At 43.0% G+C, this 26,971-nt stretch overlaps 1 protein-coding gene across 1 annotated transcript in view; it reads left to right on the plus strand.

The window, feature by feature from the left end:
- Window positions 1-26,971, plus strand: part of clcn2a (chloride channel, voltage-sensitive 2a) — a 142,493-nt gene that overhangs the window by 81,264 nt on the left and 34,258 nt on the right. Inside the window, exons 3-5 of the mRNA XM_047018187.1 lie at window positions 26,030-26,161; window positions 26,413-26,541; window positions 26,827-26,960. Coding sequence (XP_046874143.1) covers window positions 26,030-26,161; window positions 26,413-26,541; window positions 26,827-26,960 — 395 coding nt within the window. The remainder of the gene's footprint in view (window positions 1-26,029; window positions 26,162-26,412; window positions 26,542-26,826; window positions 26,961-26,971) is intronic.

Genomic DNA, 26,971 nt, shown 5'->3' on the forward strand with positions numbered 1-26,971 from the left:
TGTCAAAGCCCATGATCGACTCCTTGCAAGTATTAATATATAAAGGCCGACTCTCACTTCCCATTAAACCACACAACATGCACTCTCAGGGTGACCAACAAGATTATTTTAACAAACAATTACAATATTACAAACATCTAACTGAACGAACGCAACAACTGAAATCCCTTATAGCTGTTGTAACCAAACTATTTTCCACAAATCTTGGCGTTTTTTGACATGCCGCACTGCATGCTGAGTACCCAAGAGCGCCGACGCTGATGATGTAGCTGTGCTTCGACTGCGTGATATGACGAGATGCTAGTGACGCGCTAAGGTCTCGGAGTCTCCTGAAATGGAACGCGTCTTTCTGCCTTGAAGTTGCGTGCACATCATCATCAAGACCCCATGTAAATGTGAAGATAACATCCAAGCTAACAATTTCGCCAAATCTGACTGCAGCTTTGTACACCATATGTACTGTGTTATGGTTATTTGAGTTAAACAACTTGCTTCATTAATTAAATGTCTGTTAAATGTCAAATCCAACTATAAATGTATAAAAGAGAGAATTCCAATCAAATCTGAATAATTTTTTTACTTAGAGGTTTAAAAGACAACCTTTGCCTAAACTGACACGCACCAACTCTGAGAACTGAGTTTCAACATCCATTTACACATTTAATCTCTATTTTTTACTCTACTCTTAAGGCATAACTATGTTTAACTTAATCTCTGCACCTCTCTGTCACCAACTGTCTCTGGAGTGGGGGGTTGCTTCACAGGGTGTCAACAGGTGTAAACAAGTTAAATTTAAGACTTTTAAAGACCTTTTAATACCACTTCCAATTGAAATTAAAGACCAAATGATGGTCAATATACACATCTGACCAAAGACCAGGGGGGTGTTCCATCAACGTCGCTAACGCAAGTTGCGCTTACACGAAAAAGTCCCACTTGGGTAAACGTCAACTTAGACTTATGCCTCATGCCATTCCACTAACGTTCCGTTCCACTAACAGGCAACGCTAATTCAAGTTAAACCTTAATAAGCTTAGACTTTGCAGCCCAGATCAGGCGATCCTCGAAAAGATGAGTTATTTCGCAAAAAGTAAAGCGTAAAGCAGAGGGGTGTTGTTTCAGCTGTGTAAATATTTTTTTTTAGTTTTTTGGGAGTTGTCCCCAAAAAGGGCAATGTTGCCGCAATTAACATGGCAAGGGAGACAACTTGTCAAACCATTACGACCGTTAACATGCGTAAATTGTAGACCTACCAAATCTACTTAACATGCATTTAGGCCTACTGATTAGCGTAATTTGATGAACTGTCTGAAACCGTTCTGACAGTAGGCTAGCCTATGGCCGATATTCTCAACAGGAGATTGAGAATAATATTAGCCCAAAAGAGAACGTGGCAGCAATTGAAAATTGTAGGATAAAATTCAAAACACTGAAGAAAGCCATGGTTAATTGCACTTGATGTGGGCTAATAATGTTTTTGTCTTCACATCTTGAACAAAATCAATAAATTACTTAAAAATAACTTTGCCACACGCATTTATTAACTGATAGGCTAAATACTGAGCTTTAAGATAAAAGAGAAAGATAACCATGACTAAAATAGGGATTCACTGAAATGACTAGTATTGCACAGATCCAGCACTGACTTTTTAGATCATAAGGTGACCCAAACTGCACACTTTGTTTGCATTTAAGATAAAAGGGAAAGATAACCATTACTAAAATAAGGATTCAGTGAAAAGACTAGTGTTGCACAGATCCAGCACTGACTTTTTAGATCAGAAGGTGACCCAAACAGCACACTTTGTTTGGAAGAACAGTCATTTAAAATTGCTCAGCATGACTATCACAAGTATTTCCAATTAACATAGTCTGCCTCCACAGATCCAGAGGGGGCTTGGACAGTGACAGACTCACTTTGGGAAAGCATGCCCTACTTGGAACATTAGGGGAGATTGTTGGGCACAGCATCTAATTGTCTTCTTTGGAAAGGGCAACATTTGGGACACTATCATGTAGGGCTGCAACAACGAATCGATTAAATCGATGAAAATGTATTATTAAAAGCGTTGGCAACAAATTTAATTATCGATTCGTCGTGTTGCGCGATAACTACACCACTTAATAAGGCGCGGAGATGTTTGAGTATTAAAAAAAAGTTTAGTTGAGCGCGGAGCAAAGCGAAGGTAGAGGAAAGACCATCGAGACGTTGTTGAGTAATGTTGTTCTGAAACACATGGCGGAGAAATCAGTATGATCTAAGTCATCCAAGGTGTGGGAGCATTTCACACTAAATACGTCGAAAAGGTGTGTTAATTGACCAGGGTGAAGTTAGTTTCATATTCGACATTCATCTCACATTCGGAAGACGTTACTTTGCAGCGTTTCAAATAAAATGCTAGGGACCGGGTGAAAACTACCCATACCGTTTTGAAAAATGTAGAATTTTATATATTTTTATGAATATAAAACCTCAGACAGACACCAGAGTATCTTAACAATGTCTGGTATACTTCCACAGCCTTTACTTTTCAATTAAGTTTCAAATAAAATGATAGAAAATCACTGATCTTTGAAAATAGCTTAATCCTTGCAAATCTTAATGGTCACATGACATGAAAACTTCAATTTAGGAGGTTATTTAACATTAATATGAGTTCCCCTAGCCTGCCTTTGGTCCCCCAGTGGCTAGAATTTTCGATAGGTGTAAACTAAGCCCTGGGTGTTCTTCTCCGCCTTAAAGAAAATGAAGGCTCAAACGCTCCGTTTGAAAATCTGCTCCTTTTGGCGTCACAAGGAGCCTCTGCCCATATTTTCGCTGGAAATGCGCCGACACAACCTCTCAAAGTTTTGCATGTCTGCGCCAAACATTTCAGCCACCACTGTTTCCTTAACTTGAGCCAATACAAAGTTGGCCTTGCTGACCGTCTGAAATAAAATTCTGGATCAGTAGCCTACTCCTTGGTTCAGCTACAAACCTCGGACAAGTAAGTCAACTAACGCTATATAATTTTGTCGCTTGCAATATGGTTACCTAGCTTGCTACCCTTAGAATCTGGCTGTAAGTAAGTAAGTAAGTAAGTAAGTAAGTAAGACTTTATTTATAAAGCACTTTTCATACAAGAATTGCAGCTCAAAGTGCTGTAACATTAGCTCTGCAGCCATCAGCTGAGGTACTGTTGCTAATGTAAAGGTAGATAGCATCAAGTATGTGTGTGAATACACATTCTGTAACGCAGTGTTGTACGCTTCGTTGTTATGTGGATAACGTTCTGCTGTTGGTGTTATGGCGCGCACGATATCCGCCTTTCCCCAAATTGAAATGACTGAGTGTGCAGCTCTGCAAACCAGGGTTATCAGATGAGAATGGGCAAATTCGAGGCATCTTACAGCAACAGGTCTACGAGCCATTGCGATACATCCACTGTAAACATTAGTGCATGGTGCTGCCTCTACTCCTCATTTAGCATTTAAAGCTACAGACACAGAAACAGCGCGTTCTGAGGAAAGCTCATTGTGGAACTACTCGTGGTGGCTATAATTCTGCACCAAGGCTAAATTTCGGGAAAGAAACTTCAGATACAGTGTTAGGGGACCACTAATTCCTATATAAAAGCATCCAAAAACAGCATATCATGTGACCTTTAACCTTTTTCAAAATTGCGTCAAAAAATGATACATATACACCAGATTATTTTAATAAAGTCTGGCCTACTTCCACAACCTTTCAATTTTCAAAAATGTTTTAAACAAAACTCAAATAAATTGCTCATCTCTGAAAATAGCATTAAATCCATGCTAATATTAATAACTTTTTCAAAATTGTGTGCCTGTTTATGCACATTCTAAAGATGTTTTGCACTGTGAATTTGCATTGTCAGTTCTGTTTTTTAATAAAGGGTTGGAAATTAATGCTTTTTTGTTTTTTTATCCGATTCATCGATTAATCGAAAAAAGAATCGACAGATTAATAGATTACTAAAATAATCGTTAGTTGCAGCCCTACTGTCATGTAGGGGCAGCATAAAGGGCACTTCATAACAGCACCCTTTTATTGGAAGTAAGGGCATGGGAACAGTCCAATTTAGGCCATTATAAGGGCACCTTTATAGGGTACTGCATCACATTTTCTATATTATAAAGGAACTCTTTAAGACATGTTTATACATTTATGGAGGGCACACTGTCATTTATTGCGTGGGGCATCCTGGGCACTCAAGCATATTTCACAATGTGAATGGCAGACAGTAGGGCACTTGGTCTAATTTTTGCCACTCGAGAGCATTTTAGAAACACTTTCAACCATTGGGGGCACCAGGCAGTCACCCCCTGAGTCTTCCAATGGGCCTGGATACACCCATGGGGACAGTATATTGCACCTATAATATTGGGGAAGCCAGAGGAGAGGTAATATAGAGGCTGGTCAACATATAGCCTACTGTAAACAATGAAAATACTTTATACAATTGAATAAAATGTCTCCTTGATTCTTTGTGTTTCAAGATTACCTGAAAAACTGATGATAATATTCAGGTACTGCTTTTCGAGCAAGGTATACCCTTCATATTTCCTAGTATAGTTCAAGAAAGTCCCACATGCAAAGACATAGACAGATGCAGACAGACTGAACAGTGTCAAGGCTTGGCTACAGTGGGTTTGCTTCCTTGTGTGTGATTCCAGCAGACTACATAGTCTAGGCCTACCTACATAGACTGCAGTCTACTACCCTCCTTTCTACTATTATAGTCTACTCTCCTTTCTATTACTTTCTACAAAGGATGGTAGGCTGCTCTTATGTGTTCATTGCCATCCTTAAGAGTTGCTCAGTGTTATTTGATATATATATATATATACAGTGCCCTCCAAAAGTATTGGAACAGTGAGGCCAATTCCTTTATTTTTGCTGTAGACTGAAAACATTTGGGCTTGACATCAAACGATGAATGTGAAACCAGAGATCAACGTTTCAGCTTTTATTTCCAGGTATTTACATCAGGATCTGATGCACAAATTAGAAAATATCACCTTTTTGTTCGAACCCACCCATTTGTCACGTGAGCAAAAGTATTGGAACATGTGACTGACAGGTGTGTTTTGTTGCCCAGGTGTGTCCTATTACATACATTATTCAATCAATAAATACCACTGAATGTCTACACTCAGGTTCAGATTGGGTAAGATAGGTTTTGTCTATGCAGACTGTATTCAGAGGTGAAAACAACATGAAAACCAGAGCGCTGTCTTTGGGTGAAAAACAAGCAATTGTGAGTCTTAGAGAAGATGGAAAATCAATCAGAGCCATTGCAGAAACATTGGCCATAGCCAGTACAACCATTTGGAATGTCCTGAAGAAGAAGAAAACTACTGGTGTACTAAGTAACAGACGTCGAACAGGTAGACCAAGGAAAACATCAGCAGTTGATGACAGAAACATTGTGAGAGCTGTAAAGAAAGACCCTAAAACAACTGTTAGTGAGATCAGCAACAACCTCCAGATGGCAGGAGTGAAGGTATCACTATCTACTGTTCGCAGAAGACTTCATGAACAAAAGTACAAGGGCTACACCAGAAGATGCAAACCACTCATTAGCAAGAAGAATAGGAAGGCCAGGCTGGAATTTGCCAAAAAGTACAGAGATGAACCTCAAAAATTCTGGGACAAAGTTTTATGGACTGATGAGACAAAGATTAACTTTTACCAAAGTGATGGAAAGGCTAAAGTTTGGAGAAAGAAAGGAACTGCTCATGATCCCAAACACACAAGCTCATCTGTGAAACACGGTGGAGGTAATGTCATGGCTTGGGCTTGCATGGCTTCTTCTGGGACGGGCTCATTAATCTTCACTGAGGATGTAACACATGATGGCAGCAGCAAAATGAACTCGGAAGTCTACAGAAACATTTTGTCTGCCAATTTAAGGAAAGATGCAACCAAACTGATTGGCAGAGCCTTCATCATGCAGCAAGATAACGACCCAAAACACACTGCCAAAACAACAAAGGAGTTCATCAGGGGCAAGAAATGGAAGGTATTAGACTGGCCAAGTCAATCTCCAGACTTAAACCCTATAGAGCATGCATTTTACCTGCTTAAGAGGAGACTGAAGGGAGGAACCCCACAAAACAAACAACAACTGAAAGAGGCTGCAGTGAAAGCCTGGGAAAGCATCAAAAAGGAAGAATGCAAAAGTTTGGTGACGTCAATGGGTCACAGACTTGCTGCAGTTATTGAAAGCAAAGGATTTGCAACTAAATATTAAGTCTTATTCACTTAAATATGTTTTAAGTATATCTGTTCCAATACTTTTGATCACATGACAAATGGGTGGATTCAAACAAAATGTGATATTTTCTTAGTTGTGCATCAGATCCTGATGTAAATACCTGGAAATAAAAGCTGAAACGTTGATCTCTGGTCTCACGTTCATTATTTGATGTCAAGCCCAAATGTTTTCAGTCTACAGCAAAAATAAAGGAATTCGCCTCACTGTTCCAATACTTTTGGAGGGCACTGTATATATATATATATATATATATATAAAATAACACTTTAGAGATAAACTATGCTGGGCCTGCTGAACCTATACTTCTTCCACAGATACTGGTCAGGGAAGCATTACTTCTGTCTCTGAAGACCCTTGGGGCTGGTGGGATAAACGCTCTTTGTAGCCTATAATCTGAGCACCTTCATCCACCACAGGCTTGTCAAAGAACAGATACGCCATAATTGATTGTAACTTGTCTTGACGCTCTGCTTACTTTCTAAGGCCTTATTTTATGTCAATTAACCAATGGCTTTTGAAAACAGATAAAGTGACATTATTTCTTAACCTGTTAATCTAAATTAATATATTTTTTGGAGATGCAGTAGGCCTAAACACGTGAATTTCTGCACTTCAAAAGGTCTGAATTTACGTTTCAGAACACGGACTAAAGTGCTTTGCGCGCATGAATTTACTTGACGGAACTGTCTTTTGAGATTCTGTTTCCGCCTGTTTGATATTATTTGCAACACATTTTAGTTTAGCTTGACTTCTCACGGATCAGGCTAGTTCCGAACCTTGGTTACGTAGCTAGAACTAGAATAATCCACCTTAATGGAACGGAACTCTCGCTAAAGTAAGTGAGACTTGGCGAAATATGTCTCGCTTTCCCTTAATCGACGTTGATGGAACACCCCCCAGTTCGACCTTTGCCTGTAAACAGTGATTCTAAATGTCAGTGACCTTTAAATAGGCTGACCGAATGAAACTAGCCTGGCTAACGTAGGTCGCTTTCTCAGGCAAATGACAAATGAAAAAGGCTTGTTTTGAAAGATCGTATATACATTTACATTTACATTTGTGCATTTAGCAGACGCTTTTATCCAAAGCGACTTCCAACAGAGAGCTTTACAAAAGAGCATAGGTCACTGATCATAACAACGAGGTAGTCCCAAACATTGCAAGCAGCCAAAACATGACGCATACATTGTGCCAAAAGGGAAGACCCATAAGAGCATGCAGTTATACAAGTTACAAATTAAAACAACATGAACCACAAAAAAGTGCAGGACTGTACCTGTAGAAGAACAATCAATAGTAAAATATTTCACAGCGAGTACAAGACTTAACTTTGTTATAACTAACCTACAAGAGCAACAAGTCACTTAATAAGAGTCATTATGATCCTGGAGGAAACTAACAACAGGTCCAGCCAAGCATTCCTAAGTGCCGTTTTACTCCCGGAACCAGTGCGTCTTGAGCCTTTTCTTGAAGGTGGGGAGACAGTCAGTGTCCCTGATGGAGGTGGGGAGCTGGTTCCACCATTGGGGGGCCAGGCAGGAGAAGAGCTTGTGTTGGGACCTGGCAGTCTTGAGCGGTGGATCCACCAGGCGGTTGTCTGAGGAAGACCGTAGGTGACGGGTGGGGGTGTAAGGTTGCAGGAGAGACTTGATGTAGTCGGGTGCAGTCCCGTTCATTGCTCGGAAAGTCAGTACCAGGGTCTTGAATCTGAAACGGGCGTTGATGGGTAGCCAGTGGAGAGAGATGAGGAGCGGGGTAACATGGGAGCGTCTGGGTAGATTGTAGACCAGGCAGGCCGCTGCGTTCTGAATCCTCTGAAGAGGGCGGGTTGCACATGCTGGGAGACCAGCGAGCAGCGAATTGCAGTAGTCCAACTTGGAGAGGACCATTGCTTGGACTAGCAGCTGGGTGGAGTGCTCAGACGGGTATCTCCTGATCTTCCGGATGTTGTAGAGGGTGAATCTACAAGACCGGGAGACTGCGGCAATGTGGGCCGTGAGGGAGAGCTTGTCATCCATGGTAACCCCAAGGTTCCTGGCAGAGGATGAAGGGGTCACCGTCGCAGATCCCAGGGTGATTGACAGATCATGGGAGATGGAGGGTTTAGCCGGGATGATGAGAAGTTCTGTTTTGGCGAGGTTCAGCTGGAGGTGGTGCTCGGTCATCCAGGCGGAGATGTTTGTGAGGCAGGCCTCAATGCTAACTGAGATCCCCGGATTAGTCGGGGGGAACGACAGGTACAGCTGCGTTACGTCAGCGTAGCAGTGGTAGGAGAAGCCATGGGAGGTGATGATTGGTCCAAGTGAGGTGGTGTACAGAAAGAAGAGGAGGGGGCCAAGGATGGAGCCCTGTGGGACACCAGTGGAGAGCTGGTGAGGGCCTGACAGTTTGCCTCCCCAGGAGACCTGGTAGGATCTTCCCGACAGGTAGGATGAGATCCACTGGAGTGCAGTGCCAGTGATGCCCATCTCAGAAAGTCTGGAGAGCAGGATCTGGTGGTTAACCGTGTCAAACGCTGCAGAAAGGTCCAGCAGAATGATGACGGATGACCTGGAAGCCGCTCTGGCAGGCTGGAGGGCAGTGGTGACTGAAAGAAGGGCAGTGTCTGTCGAGTGGCCAGTCTTGAAGCCCGATTGGTTGGGGTCAAGCAGGTTGTTCTGAGAAAGAAAGTTAGACAGTTGGTTAGATACAGCACGTTCAATTGTTTTTGAGAAGACGGGTAGCAGTGATACCGGTCTGTAGTTCTGGAGGACGGCAGGGTTAAGGGAGGGTTTTTTGAGTAGAGGGGTAACTCTGGCCTGTTTGAAGGGTGGAAAGGTGCCGAAGGTAAGGGAGGAGTTTAGGATATGAAGAAGAAAAGTTATGATGGAGGGGGAGATGGTTTGAAAGAGAGGGGAGGGGATAGGATCAAGGGGACAGGAGGTGGCGCGATGAGAGAGAATGAGGTCAGAGATCTCTGCCTCGGACAGAGGAGAGAAAGAGTTTAGACATTTAGTTGGGTCAGTCGTGGAGGGTGTGAGGGTAGGAAAGGTGGGTTTAGGGAACCGACTGCTACTGTCTGTGACGTTTTTCTCAAAGAAGGAGGAGAAGTCGTTTGCTGACAGGGTGGAGGGAGGGGGTGGGGGAGGTGGGTTAAGAAGGGTGGAGAAGTTAGAGAAAAGCTTGTGGGGGTTTGAAGCAGAGTTAATTTTATTCAGAAAGTAGATGGTTTTAGAACCAGTTATGTGAGAAGAGAAAGATTTAAGGAGGGAGTGATACTTATCAAGGTCCAGACCGTCTTTGGACCTGCGCCATCTCCTCTCAGCTGCCCTAAGGGTGGACCGCTCTTCCCGAATAACATCCGTAAGCCACGGGCAGGAGGGAGAAGATCGCGCAGGCCTGGTTGACGGGACAGAGAGAGTCAAGTGATGCAGTTAGAGTGGTTAACAAGGAGTCGGTGGCAGTGTTAGTGGGGTGGTGTGGTGGAATTTTCTATGATTGAATGTCTGAAGTCAGAAGAATTTGTCTTTATCTGTTTATTCTTGAAATCAAGGAGGAGCAGTTCTAAAACAGTATCATAAATGATGTCTGCAGTAAAAGGGCTCTCTAAAGGTGTCATGATCTGAACACTCTTTTATACAGTAATTCCAGACAGTTACATCATTAGTTCAATAGTTCATGTCTATCAAAAGAGGAATCTTCAATAACAGAAAGTTAAAAAGGGAAATAGGTTGCAGAACTGGATACAGATGCTCAATATTAAAAAACAGAGCTTGAGACGACAGAAGCAGAACTTGTCAGCAAAAACACCCCTGGAGTATGGGCAAAACAACCAGGGTCAAACAGTCAAATTGTTAGACGTTTGTCAGCAAACGGAAACTTAAGCAATACTGCCTTAGGCTAAAAGGCTATGCCATTTTTACAGAAGTTAAAACCTCAGCAATAATTGTTCTAGGCCAAAGAATATTATAGACATCTCAAAGAATAGTAATTTTCTATTACAATTCCCCCCTTTTGATCAAACCCTTGATCAACATAAAAATTATATAAAACAAAGAAAATACAACTACATGGAATACATCAAATGTGTTACCCTTGTTACAGTTGAAAACACTTCATCATTAACCAGTAGAATAAGCAAAAGCTGTTTTTGCGAGACAAAGACGTCTCTGAGTTTTTGAGCAAGCAGAAAAATATACAGAACAATTTTTTACCATCTACCCGGAAGGGCAGAGAAGACACAAAGGTGTCCAACAAAAATGGAAATAAAAGGACAGTCACCTATTATAATCATATTCCAAATAAAAGTTGGTCGTGATAAACTGATGAGAGCACGTACTCTAGCCTGATGATGTACTACCCAAAGTGTAGGAGACAAGGGAAAATCTGAGCTATCAGGAGACAAAGAAATGTAAGTGTCATCAGAGGATACAGTATGTAATGTAATATTAACATTTTCATACGGGCCAAAATGCAAATATCGTAATTCAGAAGGGTAAAATGTCCAAGCACCAATAGGCAAACGTTCCAACCAATCAGAATGTGACACAATCATGATCAAAAACAAATTAGACTATGACCGAGGCATCATCAGAGTTGGAATCAGAACCAAAATCAAAATCAGATGGACTTGCCCAGGGCCTCCAAAGGTCAGTCGGCAGAGGAGCGAAAGTGGGGTTGCGGTTTGTAGCCACAAGATTGAGGAACTGGGTGTTAACAGATCTGTCAATGGCCTTAACAATCCAACTGCGCACGCAAGGTATTATACAACAACCACATAGAGCAAAAATGCCTATGACAACCAACAAACTGGACATCAGATATACAGCAAACACTTTCCATCTGCCAAACAGAGTCAAACCAGGCAGTCATACTGGTGTCAATCCCAGAATTCTCAGCCAACTCCTCTCTATGAGACTTCAGACCTTCCAAAGCTTTTGTAACTGAGCCGTCCGGGGCGGTGTTGTTAGGGATGAAGGTACAACAAGAATCACCAAACATAACACAGACCCCCCCTTTCTCTGCCAACAGCATATTTAGTGCCAGTCTATTTTGCCATGCCATAAGGCTAGTTGCATCTAATTGCTCAGCCAAACCTTTGATTGCATCATGAGTGTAGTTAATAAACCTCTGCTGATTATAGTAAATGTAATTGATCCAATCCACATTTTTATTGAGGGTTGGCATCCAGAAAATAGATGCAATACCTGCCGTGATTTGATTTCTAGCTTTGTACTCGTCAGGAACTCCCCTGGGGACTCCAATAGCATCTATATACACTCTGTCATCGAAGGAACCAAGCGGGAGGGCCCTACGGGCCCTAGAATGGGGGTTTACAGAGGATAGAGTTCCAATAGCTACGGGTAGGACAAGCATGACAGGAGTGCAGGTCCCAGACCAGTTGGGTGGCAGAACCTGAGTGATCTTAGAGTTTACACCACAAGCCCACCAGACATCGATTCTGGAGATAATGATGGAATCTACAAGAGCAGGGTTGGGATGCGAGAGCTTCACCGCTGCAGAGTCAGATGGAGAAATGGCACCGCTATTGCTAATGGTCCAGGTGAGAGTACAATACGGGAAGTGACCTCTCTGGTGACCTCTCTGTCGAGGCTGTGCATGTGACTTAGATTTGGAAATGCATTCGTAATCGCCCTTACCGAAGCTATATGATGGTGCCGTCGCTGGTTTCTTTACCTGAGGGAATAGCAGATGCATGTCCGTACAATTAGGGTTTACAGGTTTAGCAGGGGACTTGGCTAAAATCAAAAGGCAGTGCAGGCCAGTGTGTGAGTTGGTAGAGTTTAAAGGAAAAGGTGTGGTGAGGAGTAGGGGTTTAGCTGTTGCACAAACATAGCAGTCAGACCTTCCGTGCTGGTTAGCAGTGTACCTTGCCCACCTAAGCCAAGCATTTTCGTCAGCATAGCCTGTTTCAAAAGCTATGTGGTTGTCTACATTATCGAAATCTATAGGTCTAACAAAATCAGCTGGCGTAGGGACGGTCTGATTAATCAGGGATGGATCTGGTTCTACAACAAGTATAGTGAGTTTCTGATAGTTGTCTGCCCCTTGTGGGAAATTAATGGCACACCAATATATTCCAGCATCTGTTTTCTGAACACTCCGAATCACAATCTGAGCCCCATTATCAGTCGTTCTTTTAGTCATGGAGAATCTACCCCCTGCCAGGCTATCAGTAGCTGTGACTATGTTCTTGGTTTTACACGGGTCCCTGCATAGATATTTACGATGGTTTAAATAATCTCTGCCACTTGGGTGTCCCCAAGCCACAAAAGGACCACATGCACATGAGAAAGTAACTGTAGTCCCAAGTTGGATAGAGACAGTTAAGACCTTCCTTTCACTTATGGTATGGACAGGTGGGAGATACAGAATGCACAAACAAATGGCCACGGCTGTGGTGACAGTGTAGCGAACTCTCCTCCTACCTATATTTCTGATACGTCTGGCACCAGGCACAAGCAATAGGGCCATTACAACTAGTATCGGAATTACGAAGACTACCACGGTGAACATTATACCTAGTACAAGGGTCGTCTCTGAGGGGCAGTACGTCGGGAGCTGGGCCTGGGTTGGAATGGGCCTGGGGGATACAGGTTTCACTGTCATATTCCATGAAGTTCTGAAGGAGTCATTAATAGTAGTGACAACACAATCATATCTGCCTGAGTCAGCCATCCTAACCGGGGAAAATACAATGTGAATTTTATGGTTGTCCCTAGACTCCCCCCCACGTACAGTACGTCTGTAGTTCTGAAAGCTTGTAGTCAAGGCGGGTGGGTATCTAAGAACATAAGCAATGTTGCGAGAATCTTTTACTACTCTTAGATATCGAACCGTCTCAATTCTGGCTAGACATGAGAGTGTCACAGGACAATCTCCTTCCGTTATGTTGGTCGGGCCATACATCGCCACACGCTGATCAGTCTGTTCCCTTGTGAGTCTCACCATCTGATATACTGTACGATACGGTGAGATACCACAAGAGTGGAGATAGGACCAGAGTGAGGATCAAGGCCAGCCCCATCATGGTACCTAATCTGGAACGGTTGCAGGATGTTCTCATGGTGGTCGGCGGTCCCACGTTGTCCCTCGGAGGTTGCTTGGTGACAACAGATGTGGGTGTATTCTCTGGAACGTGTATGTGCATTATGTATTTCGCCGGTGCAGTTCAGAGCAGCGTTCTTCGTACACTCTAGAACTGTGATGAGTCAGCGCAGCCCTGCCGTGTAAGTGTGATTGGCGTGTTCTGTGTTCTGCAGTGATTGGCGTGGATCCAGGTCGCTCTTTCAGCCGTCTTTACAGCAGTGTGTGTAGTTAGCAGGATCTGGAACGTATGGAGTTAGATTAGTTTCATAATTCAAACAAACAAACGCAACACGATTCAAACAAATTTAACACGATCCAAACAAACGTAACACGATTCATACAAACATAACATGATTCAAACAAACAAACACAACACGATTCAAACAAACGTAACACGATTTTCAAATGTATTTCGTGATTCACAATTGTAACGCGATTCACAAATAAATGACCCTATTACATTCGTTTGCAACCTGACAAACACAAGTTACAAATCCCTGCATTCGTTGGTGTGAATCCTTGCATTCGTTCGTGTGGATTTTTGGAACTTTCCTGACGCGCTTTGATCCACAAATGCATTTTTTCTAAAAGATATCCTCAGCAGCCTATCTGGTCGTCTCTTCCAATTTTAGCCAATCACATTAACGTGTCTATGTGGACTTCAACAACCTGCCATAATGACGGACATCGTCTCCTTCAGATCATGAGCAATGTCGTCTGGTAGCATGTAGGTGAAATATTGCTTGTTAATCTTATTAAACCGATGATCATACCTGATTAAATATTGTTGAGAATGGCAGGATTCATGTTTAGTCATTTTCCGTGTTTCCTAGGCTAACGCAGAGCCCGGTGATTGGCTAAAATTGGAAGAGACGATCTGATAGGCTGCTGAGAATATCTTTTAGAAAAAATGCATTTGTGGATCAAAGCGCGTCAGGAAAGTTCCAAAAATCCACACGAACGAATGCAAGGATTCACACCAACGAATGCAGGGATTTGTAACTTGTGTTTGTCAGGTTGCAAACGAATGTAATAGGGTCATTTATTTGTGAATCGCGTTACAATTGTGAATCACGAAATACATTTGAAAATCGTGTTACGTTTGTTTGAATCGTGTTATGTTTGTTTGTTTGAATCGTGTTAGGTTTGTATGATTCGTGTTACGTTTGTTTGGATCGTGTTAAATTTGTTTGAATCGTGTTGCGTTTGTTTGTTTGAATTATGAAACTAATCTAACTCCATACGAACGGTCCTAACCACCTCTTCGATCTCCAGTTCTTCCTGCGCAGATCTTTCACCACAATCCAATCACCTGGCTTAAGGTTGTGTAGAGTACCTTCAGCTGGCTGGGGCAATGCGTCTTTTACCTGTGTAGAAATCTGAGAGAGCGCAACCGACAAGTTTTTACAATACTGTAACATTGCATCCTCACAGAGAGAGGTGGAAGGTAAAGGCCTTCTCTCTGCATTCACCCCCAGTGTAGGAGGTCGCCCAAAAAGGATCTCAAACGGACTGAGATTAGTTCTGGTTCTCTTTCTCATTCTCATGTAGGTCAGTGCAATGGGCAGTGCTTTGGTCCATGAGAGACCAGTGTCCTCGCAGCATTTGGCCAGCTTCATCTTTAAGGTCCCATTCTCCCGCTCGACTGCTCCCCCACTGGCCGGATGGTATGCACAATGACGCCTCATGTCAATACCTAGATATTTTCCGACCTGATCAAGAGCAGAGTTGACAAAATGTGCACCATTGTCGCTACTGACTTTTGCTGGTATACCCCATCTAGGAACAATCTCAGTTAGTAGTGCTTTTGTAACAACATGGCTGGTGGCATGTTTTGCAGGGAAAGCTTCAATCCATTTTGACCATAAGTCTACCATAACCAAACAGTACACTTTTCCCTCAGATGGTGTTAACTCAATAAAATCCATCATGAGGTGTTCAAATGGCTGTGATGGGGGTGGATGTGCGGCCTGTGTAGTGGGTATGCCTCGTCCTACATTGTGGTTTGCACATATCATACATGACTGACAAAATCTCTGTGCATATGCTGTAAATCCCTTTGTGAACCACTGTTGTGTTAGCATACTTATCATCCCCGCTTTTGACGCATGGTCCCGCCCATGTGTCAATTTTGCAAAATGGGGAAAGAAATGTTTGGGAAGGTAGGGTTTTCCACACTCACTGCGCCACGCTCCTTCTGTTAGGGTGCAGGCAGATGACTTCCACAGGGCTTTCTCCTGGGGGGTGGCGAATGACTGAAGAGCTGCGAGAGAAGAGGGAACCTCAGAAAAGGGTACCTCATATTTCGAGGCTTGTTCAGAAAAGAGGAAGGAAGCGGTTGAAGCTTGAGCAGCCGCCTTAGCAGCTTTGTCAGCTCTGTCGTTCCCTAAAGATACAGGGTCACATGAATGGGTGTGGGCTTGACATTTACACACAGCAGCTTTAGATGGAAGGAGGATTGCATCCAACAGGGCAGCGACTTTAGTGTGGTGAGAGATGGGTTTACCCGAGGAGGTGAAGAACTTTCTGTGTTTCCATAGGGCACCAAAATCGTGAACGACACCAAAGGCATACCGGGAATCGGTATAGATGGTAACAGATTTACCTGCAGCCAGACGACAGGCCTCAGTTAGGGCTATCAACTCAGCCGCCTGGGCTGAGAGGTGGCTGGGAAGAGAGCCTGAAACAAGAGTGTCATGTGCAGAACAAACAGCATATCCAACTTTGTTAACACTCGTAGAGGGGTCGCGAGAGGCGGACCCATCCACAAACAAAATGAAGTCGGGGTTGGATAATGGTGTTTCCTGGAGATCAGGTCTGGGAGTGCAGGCCTCCTGGAGGGTTAGCACACAGTCATGGGGTTCACCATCCACAATTGTGGGTAAAAGGGTAGCAGGGTTAAGAACATTACAACGCTTGATGGTGATGTTAGGCATATACAACAATGAGGCATTGTAACGTAACCACCTAGCGGCGGACAGATGAGAAGTTTTCTGTTCAAGCAAAATTAATGAAACAGCATGTGGGACAAGAAGGGTTAGAGGTGAATACCCGACTATGTCTCTTGATGCCATGACTGCTTTCTCTGCAGCAGCCACAGCTCTCAGACAAAGCGGAAGTCCAGCTGCAACTGGGTCAAGTTTAGCAGAGAAGTAACCAACCGGACGTTGCCCGCCCCCATGCTCCTGCAGGAGAACAGAAGTCATGCACCCACTTTTCTCATCCACAGCTTGAATGAAAGGCCTAGTTGGATCTGGAAGACCTAGAGTGGGTGAAGACTGTAGGGTTAGTTTCAGTTCACAAAAACTGTCATACGCTTCCGGTGTCCATGTAACTTTGTCATTTGAGGAGAGGCTCTGGCCATGAATCAGTGCACTGAGTGGGGCCTCTAGGATTGCATAATTTTGAATGAACTGTCGACAGTAAGAACAAATTCCAAGAAATGACATGACTTGCTTTTTTGTAATTGGCTTTGGGATGTTTTGAATTGCTGCTATTCTCTTGGGAGAGAGAGATTTGCCCTCAGCTGTGATCACATGTCTCAAAAATGTTACAGACTCTTTAACAAACTGCAGTTTTGACAAACTGGCTTTGTGGCCTTCTGAGGCCAAATGTTTAAGCAAGGTGATGGTGTCTTTTCTGCACTGGTCAGCAGTTGGCGAGCAGGTCATGAGGTCATCGACGTAGGTCAGCAAAACTGTTCCTGGAGAGAGTTCAAGTGTCTCAAGGCTGGTCTTTATGGCCTCGTTGTAGATTGTAGGACTTTCACAGTAGCCCTGACATAACCTGGTGAAAGTGTAAGCCTCGCCGTCAAAGTTGAATGCAAACCAATACTGGCTGTCCTTATGAACAGGAACACTGAAAAAGGCATTGGCCAAGTCAACAACAGAAAAGAATCTTGCTGTGGGTGGGACTTGTGATAGAATGGTGTAAGGATTAGGCACGTGTGGAGCACGTGTGGAGCACGTGGCTGCACGGCAGCATTGACAGCTTGCAAGTCCACTCAACAGGAAGGCCCACGTCACAAATCTTTTTAACAGGAAATAAAGGGGATCTGACAGGAGATGACTCACAAGGCACAATAACTCCAGCATTGAGCAGAGACTCAAAAACAGGTCTGATACCGGCAAGAGCTTCAGGTTTAAGTGGGTATTGTTTTCGACAGGGCCGGAAATCACACTTTGGAGTGATAACCACTGGCTCACAGTTCTTGATCAAACCAACATCGTACTTGCCAGTGGCCCACAAAGTTTTAGGAACCGAGTCAAGTGCTGGGTCAGGTGATAAATCAGACTGTGTCATTGTCAGAACAGGCAAGTGAACAGACTCCTTTACTATTTGTACGTGACGGACCACAGGCACATCAGCAAGGAAAGACTTCTTGAAACAATTCATAGTAAGTGAATAAGAAACATTGGGGTCTGTTGTACTGACCCAGTCAGAGACCTTCAAGCATTCAGCCAGAAACGGGCCCAAATCTAGCCAAGACATGTCGGAACTCTTGACCAAAGAGACATGAGAAGTAGAATCACAAACATCAAAGAAACTCTGTTGATCTTGTTTTAACAATACTTCAGCAACACAACAAAAATCCATATAATACAAATTAACAATCTGCAAACTCTCTGATTTTACAGCCTGAAACCAGCCGGTTTCATAAACTGTATCTGCTCCAATACTAATATGAGAAGTACAATGCAAATCATCCGGTATCATAAAATCAACATGAACAGTGGAGACAAGTGACCTGGCTATCTCTAACAGTCTCCCCCCCTTTGGAGGGTCTGTTACTTTCCACTGATCTGTCTGACTTGAGAGTGCCATAGTACAAAAAACCTCTGATAATTCAGTAACCTTGATGCCCTCTGGTGTAGACAACAAACAAATACCCAAACGACACATCAAATCCCTACTCATCAGATTAATAGGACATAGATTTGATAACAAAAAGGAATGCTTCAAGGGGTCTCCGTTTGGAATGTTGCAGGGTAAGGGTACAGTAAGATTTTCTTTAACAACCTGACCTGAGGCGCCCTTGAAATAAACAAAACGACCATTAAGCTTGGGCGAACTGGGGAACTCTGTACTTTTAATGACTGAATTTGTAGCACCTGAATCTACTAAAAATGTAATGGAGCGTCCTGCTATCATCATGGTAAACTGAGGAAAACTCTTGTATGCTTCAGATGAATAAGACAAGTAAGTGGGTTGGGGTTCAAATTTTTCGGATAAAATTGAAATACATCTGGATACTAGCTGTCCCTCAGCATTATCAGCAAGCATTTCTTCATTGCAGCAAGCAAGCAAATCGTTATTGCAAATGGACTGTGTAGCAAGCAATTCTTCCTTGCAATGTGCAGGCGTGTGCAAGGTACCTTTTTCATGCTGCGTTGAGGCCAGTGGTCTGCGCTCAGCTCCCGTCTCCTGCCCTCTTAGTCAATCGGATGAATGAAAGCTGTTCTTCTGGTGGGAGAACTCATTCTTCTCCCCCCTCTTATTAGGACAGTCCCTTGCCCAGTGTCCTTTTACCCCACACTTGAAACAGGCATCAGGGTCTTTGTAGAAATGCCGACCCTTGTTGTCTCCTTTACCGCGCCCTTGTTCTCCCTTCCTGCCCTTCTTGTTGAAGCCGCCTTTGCCTCCATGCTGCTGGGATGCAGTCTGAAGAGTCAGTGTGGCTTGATGAAGTTCCTTCTCAGCTTTGATGGTCCTCTGTTGTTTCTTGGCCATCAGCTGAGCTTGGTTATGTCGGCTGTGTCGTCGTAGTTCATCCAAGCGGGCTTCCTCATAACAGACACAGGAGAGTTTGACGGCAGCAGCGATATCTGGTAACAGTCCATTCAGAAAAGCAGAACAGAGATGGGTTTCCCAGGGTGTCATCTGGTCGGTGTTGTTGGGTCAAGCAATGCCGCTGTGGGTGGTGAAAACTTCTGTGAGGCGGTGCAGGTAATCGTCTGTACCTTCATCAGGTCTCTGTTTACATGCTGCTATTGCTGACATGTTCAGTCGAGTTGAAAAAGCTGTCTTAATGACAGTAGCGATGTCAGTGACTTTTCTCGCATACTGTGCATTGTCCGCATGTCCATATTCAATGTGAGCACACCTGATGTCATCACCCACAAGGATGTTGGAGATCTTTGCAAAGTCTGTTGCCTTCATTTTTGTCCCTAACAGGCGCCTGAGTTCAGTTAAAGTGGGTCTGAACTCCCTACAGAACACAATCAATGCCTCAGCAAAGGCTTCTCCCGAGGTAGTAACGTCTGGGAGGTGTGAACTAGCTTCCCTAACGTCTGACACAGTCCACGGGCGAAAAACCATGGTGGGGCCGTCATGTCCCGCGACCTCCACCATGGGGTAGTTCTGTACTGGAAAGGCACTTAGTTCATCGTCTGAGTCCAGAGGCAGTGGTTTGTTTTCTGCGCGGCGGTTGACAGGCGTGGTGGAGTCGGCTGCCTGGACAGAAGTTGACTTCCCCTGTCCATACATCTGGCCCGATCGGGTGCGGTTAGTTGGAGAAGAGAGTTCCTCTTTCTGTGGCTGAAGAAGGGCCTCTCTCAGCGGTGGAGGTTGTCGTTGGCTTTGTGTATGGTCTGGTCGTGGAGCTGAAGGAGGGCAGGAGGGCAGGAAATCCAGGTCCGAGCGCAGCCTCGTGGCACTCAACTGTGGGTACAAAGCAGAAGACATGTGCGAGTGCGTGTGCGCCGGCATGTATGGTGGACATTTCCCTATCTTTTCATCCTGACATTTTTCTGGTTCACTTTTCAATACCTTCTGAAGTCTGGATCTCTCCCTACGGTCAGACTCTTTGTTCCACAACTCCAAACATTTCTTGTGTTTTTCAACCATTTCTAAATCTTTCATATTCACTTTCTTTTTCCCTCTTAAATCACTTTCTTGTTCCATCAATTTCTTTCTTAACTGACTCAGCTGGTTTGTACTAAAGGATCCGTTTACAGGAAAACCAAACTTTTCTGACCAAACATGCAAACAGTCCAGGCTCTCTTCACCATATCTCTTCCTCATCTGGTCCACTATAGGACCCTCAACAGGTCCAACCTGTTTACTACTTTTCTTTCCCATCCTTACTTTGATGGGCAGTGCACTGATTTTCAATACAGACGTCTCTGTAAGGTCTGGTTTGTTCTTTCCACAACAAGAATAAAGGAATTCTTCCCCGGGAAGAGTCTGGTTCAAATTTTTTCCACAACCAGTAAAGGAAGTGATGAAAACGCCTACGGTGTCAAGCCTGACTGTTCTATACCAAGTTCCAAATTTAAAAAGTTATGAATATTTCTCACCGTTTAACTTTTGATGATTTTGAAGATGTCATAACAGGTCAAAATTCCAGCGGAGACAATCGGGGGTGCAACGGCCGGTCCTCCCCTCTCTTTGAAAATGTTGAGGTTTTGGAGACCAAACACCTTTGTTTGGGATGATCAGTCCCCGTCCGCGTCGCTCCCGACGATCACTCGTGGAATCTTGTTCGTGACGTCAAGTTTGTGGTGGAATTTTCTATGATTGAATGTCTGAAGTCAGAAGAATTTGTCTTTATCTGTTTATTCTTGAAATCAAGGAGGAGCAGTTCCAAAACAGTATCATAAATGATGTCTGCAGTAGAAGGGCTCTCTAAAGGTGTCATGATCTGAACACTCTTTTATACAGTAATTCCAGACAGTTACATCATTAGTTCAATAGTTCATGTCTATCAAAAGAGGAATCTTCAATAACAGAAAGTTAAAAAGGGAAATAGGTTGCAGAACTGGATACAGATGCTCAATATTAAAAAACAGAGCTTGAGACGACAGAAGCAGAACTTGTCAGCAAAAACACCCCTGGAGTATGGGCAAAACAACCAGGGTCAAACAGTCAAATTGTTAGACGTTTGTCAGCAAACGGAAACTTAAGCAATACTGTCTTAGGCTAAAAGGTTATGCCATTTTTACAGAAGTTAAAACCTCAGCAATAATTGTTCTAGGCCAAAGAATATTATAGACATCTCAAAGAATAGTAATTTTCTATTACAGTGGGACGAGAACTCGTCAGTGGGAGGGAGGGAGGATGTTACAATAGAGGAGAAATGGGAGGGGGATAGGGAGCGAAGGTTGCGGCGGAAAGTTACAAGGGGAGGGGACGTAGGAGGGGTTGGAGGGAGAGAGACAGAGAATTGGATAAAGTAGTGATCAGAAGTGTGCAGTGGGGTTACAGAGGTTAAGTCAGTGATGCAGTTACGTGTGAGGACGAGGTCTAGCTGTTTGCCTGCCTTGTGGGTCGCCGGTTTGCTCAGCAGCATCAGGTCAAAGGAAGTCAGGAGAGACAAGAAGTTGACGGCCTGCGTTCCTTGGAGGTGGATGTTGAAGTCCCCAAGGACTATCAGGGGGGTTCCATCATCCGGGAGGACGCTGAGGAGCATGTCCAGCTCCTCCACAAAGTCGGCTAGCGGTCCTGGTGGGCGGTAAAGAACAATTAAGCATGCTTTGATAGGATCAGTTAGCATAACATAATGATGTTCAAATGATTTGGCAGTAACAGAGAGGGGTGTGGATGTGTATTTTATATGTGGGGATAGAAGCAACCCTGTCCCACCACCCCGCCCGGTTGAGCGGAGTGAGTGAGTGAAGGAGTGGTTGACGGAGAGAGCAGCTGGAGTTGCAGTGTTCTCTGGGCGGATCCACGTCTCAGTCAGCGCAAGGGCATGAAGAGAAGCATGAGATGCAAACGCTGGGATGAAGTCTGCCTTGTTCACAGCAGACTGGCAGTTCCAGAGCCCTAAAGAAAGAGAAAGGGCAGGTGGAGAAGATCTGGATAGGTAGTGAAGGTTAGAAGTAGACCGTATATACTTTGTGACATATCTACGTCAACGGGTAGTGTAATGAACAGGAATGCTAAGGAAACACATGCTAGCTATGAAATTGTTCTAGGTAGGATATAATATAAATATAAATAGGTTGATACTTATCAGAAGAGGTGATCCGGCCCCGTCAGTCTTCCTCGGTGGACTCCCGCGGGTAGACTCCTCGTTTGCTGGAAGCGATCATTGTCAGTATATATTTCAAATATTTTTCCATATAATTTTACCTACATTTAAAATATATACCACAATATATTGAACACATATCTGTACATATATTTAGTGCCGCCCCATACCCCGTCGACCGCCCCCCCGACAGCCCATGGAACGAGCACCGGTACACCTGCTGGCGGCAAACGAAAATGCTGCACGGCACCGTTTCAGCAAACAGGGATGCCTGCAGCAGCCTGAAAAGGGCGCCAATATGCCAATTCCCCACAAACTGAAATGATAAATAAGAGAAAACCGCGCAGAGTTTTCTTTTTTTGAAATGCTCGTGCGCCCCCCACGTGACATGAAAAAATGCCCCCCCGGGTGGCTGCCCGGTCTGCCCGTGCCTAAAACCGCCCCTGCTTAAAGGTGACTTCCCCCTGAAGTACCCTGCAAAGTTTCACCTTAATATGTGAAAATATGACTGAATTAGAGCTGTTTGAGCTTGGACCAAATGTGACTAAGATTGCCATAGGAGAAACGTCTTATTTTATAGTTCAGTAACTGAACACTGCAAAGTCTAGATCTTGGAATGGCTCAATTGGATGAGAGGTTGTGCTGGTAAATGAAGGGTTCCAGGTTCAACTCCAGACATAGGCTTCTTTTTTTTGACAAAACCGCTTCTAGTTTTCTGGGTGTAACTATCTATTATGTCAATTTTACAATATTTTGCAATTTTGAAGGAGGAATCCGCCATTGCTGCTTGCAGCTATATTTTTTACATATAATTAAAATATATTCTACCATATATTAAACATACATTTGACACTATATCTTTACATATATTACCAATACATTTTTCCACATAAATCGGAATACATTATGGTGGTATATAATTTTTTTAGATATAAAATTGCATATATTTTGGGATATATAAACATATTATATATTATTATATATTCATGTTGAATATTTTGCAATGTATTGTACAATATAAATATTAAATCCCATATATGGACATATATTGCATAATATATCACATGATATTTTCCAATATACTGCAATATATTTTCCTTCCGTAAGGGGTGACAAGAACTCTTCCAGGTCACTCAGATTTCACTTCTCCTAGTTAGGTGTCATAAAACTACAGGAAGCATCCCTGCCAAATGGAATTGAATCAACATACACTGTATAAAAAATCTAAACCAACTGTAAACTTCTTTTAAAACACATTAATTGTACATAAGCCCCAAATTTCTGTGCCTTGGATGGCTGGCACCTGGCCCAGTCACACTAACAGTTTTGCCTCTGTGTCACCAGAGAGACTGAGTGTGTCCCCCTGTGACCTGGCCTCAGTGGGATGCAGTCTGTAGCTAATCACTGTCTGTTGGTCAGCTGCTCCCCTGCTCCCATTAACCTCCCTCCGTTGTTTTCTTTCTTTCTCTTCCTTCCCTATCGTTCTTTCTTTCTCAAATCTTTCCAAGTCCCATCCTTCTTTCTCTTTCACTGTATCTCTTGCTATCTCTCACTAGCTGGGTTTTTCTATTTTGAGCTTTCTCTCCTTCCCTCTCTTTCACCCACTTCTAACTGTTGCGCTATTTTGTACAGATAACATTTTATGACTCAAAGGGAGATACTATAGGGGGATAGGCAAATGTCCTGTCTTTCTATCAGAATGAAAAATTACCAGATAAATACACCCCAAAATATACGATTGTATTGAGACTTTTATTCTCCCCCAATTATTTATGCAAATTATGTGTCATCTTATTAAGGATGCACCAATTTTCACATTATGTAAAACACAATAGTGACGTAGTAAATGAAGTTAGAATGTTTTGGTTTGTTTTAATGTGATCAATAACTAATTGGTAATCTACTTAGGCTTTTGTCAAAATATTGTTCTTTCAGTTAATTATGTTTAAATACACTTGACTCAGCTAGCCATAAGCTCATGAGAATGTGCTGTTAAACGATATGCAATTCAACTAGGTTATTTAAAAATGTTTAGGGACAAATTGCGATGAAAGATGTAAACAGACACAATTTTAAGGCTTTGTTTACTTGGCAAAGGTTGTATAAAATAAAATAAACGATTTATATTTGTTATTGGTTAAAATGTTGTGCAGAAAGTGGGTTTAGTGAAAACCCTGAGTTGGTTAACCCTGAGATTGGTTTTCGGTTCCAGAAAGAGAGGTAACACAAACTGTGGGTCAGAGTCCATGGTAACTCACTCAGTGAACCTAACCTGCTCGTTGGCAGGTTTTCCTTAGCAAACTCTGCATTTCTACATATTCCCTCCCACTTTCTGAGCCTGATACATTTGGCAGACATGGGCTGTCCTTTCCTGGTTAAGCTGACCCATCTCAAACAAAATGTAATTTGCTTAGCTTTACGTCGGGAGAGGATTTTAAAACCGCGATTTGATGTGCTTTAATGTAAATGTAATCATGACAACACACAATAGATAACACACATACATGCACACACAGCATATATAGGTCACGCTCATCATATTGTTTCTTCTTTCTGCACAAGGTTTTAATGTTATAGGAAGTATGTTTTAAGATAGCATATATTTGTATAATTGTATACTGTAGGCCTATATATTGTTTAGCTGTATAATTGTATATTTTAGGTGACTTATATATTTTATTAGAATAGGTAGCCTGATCAGGGACCAAGGTTGCAAATTAGCTATCTAGCTACAAACCTTTTATGTATTCACATCTGCAAGTTGTGTCATGGCCTTGCCATGTCATGTTTGTAATAATGTGCACTGCTTTGTCCCTGCTAAATAAAAAATCAATACAAAAAATCCCTGATGAATACCTGAGTGAACGTTACCGTTTTCCATCACACTCCATAATTTATTTTGGCAACACTTTCAGCCAAATCATTCTGTGCAAATCGTTTTTCCATTCATAATTCTCCTCACTTCAGTGTACATATAAAACTCAACATTCCACACAAGAAGGTAAATAAAAGTACATAAGTAGAGAACTACCTGTAGCGTCTACATGTAGGCCTCTCTGCATCCCTTGCTGCTGCAGCAGTCAGCATCTCAACGTCTTATTCATGTGCTCAACTCAGAGTGGACGTACTCCAAGTTGATTGGAACCGAAAAGTCAGAGTTTCCCATTTTAGGGTAAATCAACTCAGAGTTCAAGGTTAGGCTCACAGTTTGTTAAACCAGATATTTGGAATGTCTCCCAGATCACATTGTATGACTTAAGAAAGATCAGATCATAACAAACAAAATCTTGTCTTTCTCTTATGCCAGCGGTGGGATATTTATAAAAAATGTAGGTCCAGTATTTGTGTCAGTGGCCCACTTTCACCTTCCCTTGGGAGAAACTCAGCATTTTCCTTAGGGAGCTTCTGAATATGGTAGCAATGGATGTCAAGAGCAGTGTCCACAGAACTTTCTCCATCCATCTAGTGCCCCACATTAATCCCTCTTTCCTCTCTTGAAATATTCAGCCAACTGGAGCCACATCTAGGACTGACTATCACCTCTGACTGAATTTGAACAATTTCTTTGTGTTTCTACATGTCTGTTACTAATGTATGATTTACTTTGCAATAGAAGCAGACATTCTATTATATGAGCATCAGAAGCTTGTTTGTTCTTCCACCACTTGTTTCCCCTCTCCAGTGTGTACATCGCGCTGTCAGAAGTTCCTGATCTCTCGTGTCGGTGAGGACTGGATCTTCCTCATCCTCCTGGGTCTGCTCATGGCTCTGGTCAGCTGGGTCATGGACTATGCCATAGCTTTCTGCCAGCAAGGTAGGAGAAAATGTGAATAATATTTTAAAAGGAAGAACACAAGGTTGGTGTGAGAGATGGAGATAAAGTGAGGGAGAAAGACAAGCAGCCAGAAGGAGAGGGGAAAAAAAGGAAGGAAAATCTGAATGATAAGGGTTGCAAGAACAACTGGTTGGAATTTGTGTTTGGGGAACATAGGTAGGTACTCAAATGTTGTATTTTCTGTGTGTCTGTGCATGTGTAAATGTTTGTGTGTGTGTGTGTGTGTGCAGCACAGAAGTGGATGTACGGAGGGCTGGACAGCAACATGCTTCTCCAGTACCTAGTCTGGGTCACCTACCCTGTGGTGCTCATCACATTCTCAGCAGGATTCACACAGATCCTGGCCCCGCAAGCTGTGGGTAAGGGACACGAACACACACACACTTAATCTGAAGAATACATGTATCCACATATACAGGCACATTTAGATTACAAGGACTCTAAAGTCATTCTAAAGGTAATGTGTTAGGACTCAAGGCAGTGTATGAATTGACTGTATAGTACCACATGGGACATCTTTTAAATTCCTTGAAACACCCTTATCCTAATTATGTTATAGTGAAAACATTTGCACAATAGGCTAGATCAAATATTTTCTCAAATGTTATCTTTTCTCCATCTCTCTTCTCCTCCTGTTTTTTCAGGTTCCGGGATCCCTGAGATGAAGACCATTCTGAGGGGGGTGGTCCTGAAGGAGTATCTGACCTTCAAAACCTTTGTTGCCAAAGTTATTGGCCTCACCTGTGCCCTGGGCAGTGGAATGCCCCTGGGGAAGGAGGTGGGAAACCT

This window comes from Hypomesus transpacificus, unplaced genomic scaffold (assembly GCF_021917145.1).
Source record: "Hypomesus transpacificus isolate Combined female unplaced genomic scaffold, fHypTra1 scaffold_96, whole genome shotgun sequence".
Lineage (NCBI taxonomy): Eukaryota > Metazoa > Chordata > Actinopteri > Osmeriformes > Osmeridae > Hypomesus > Hypomesus transpacificus.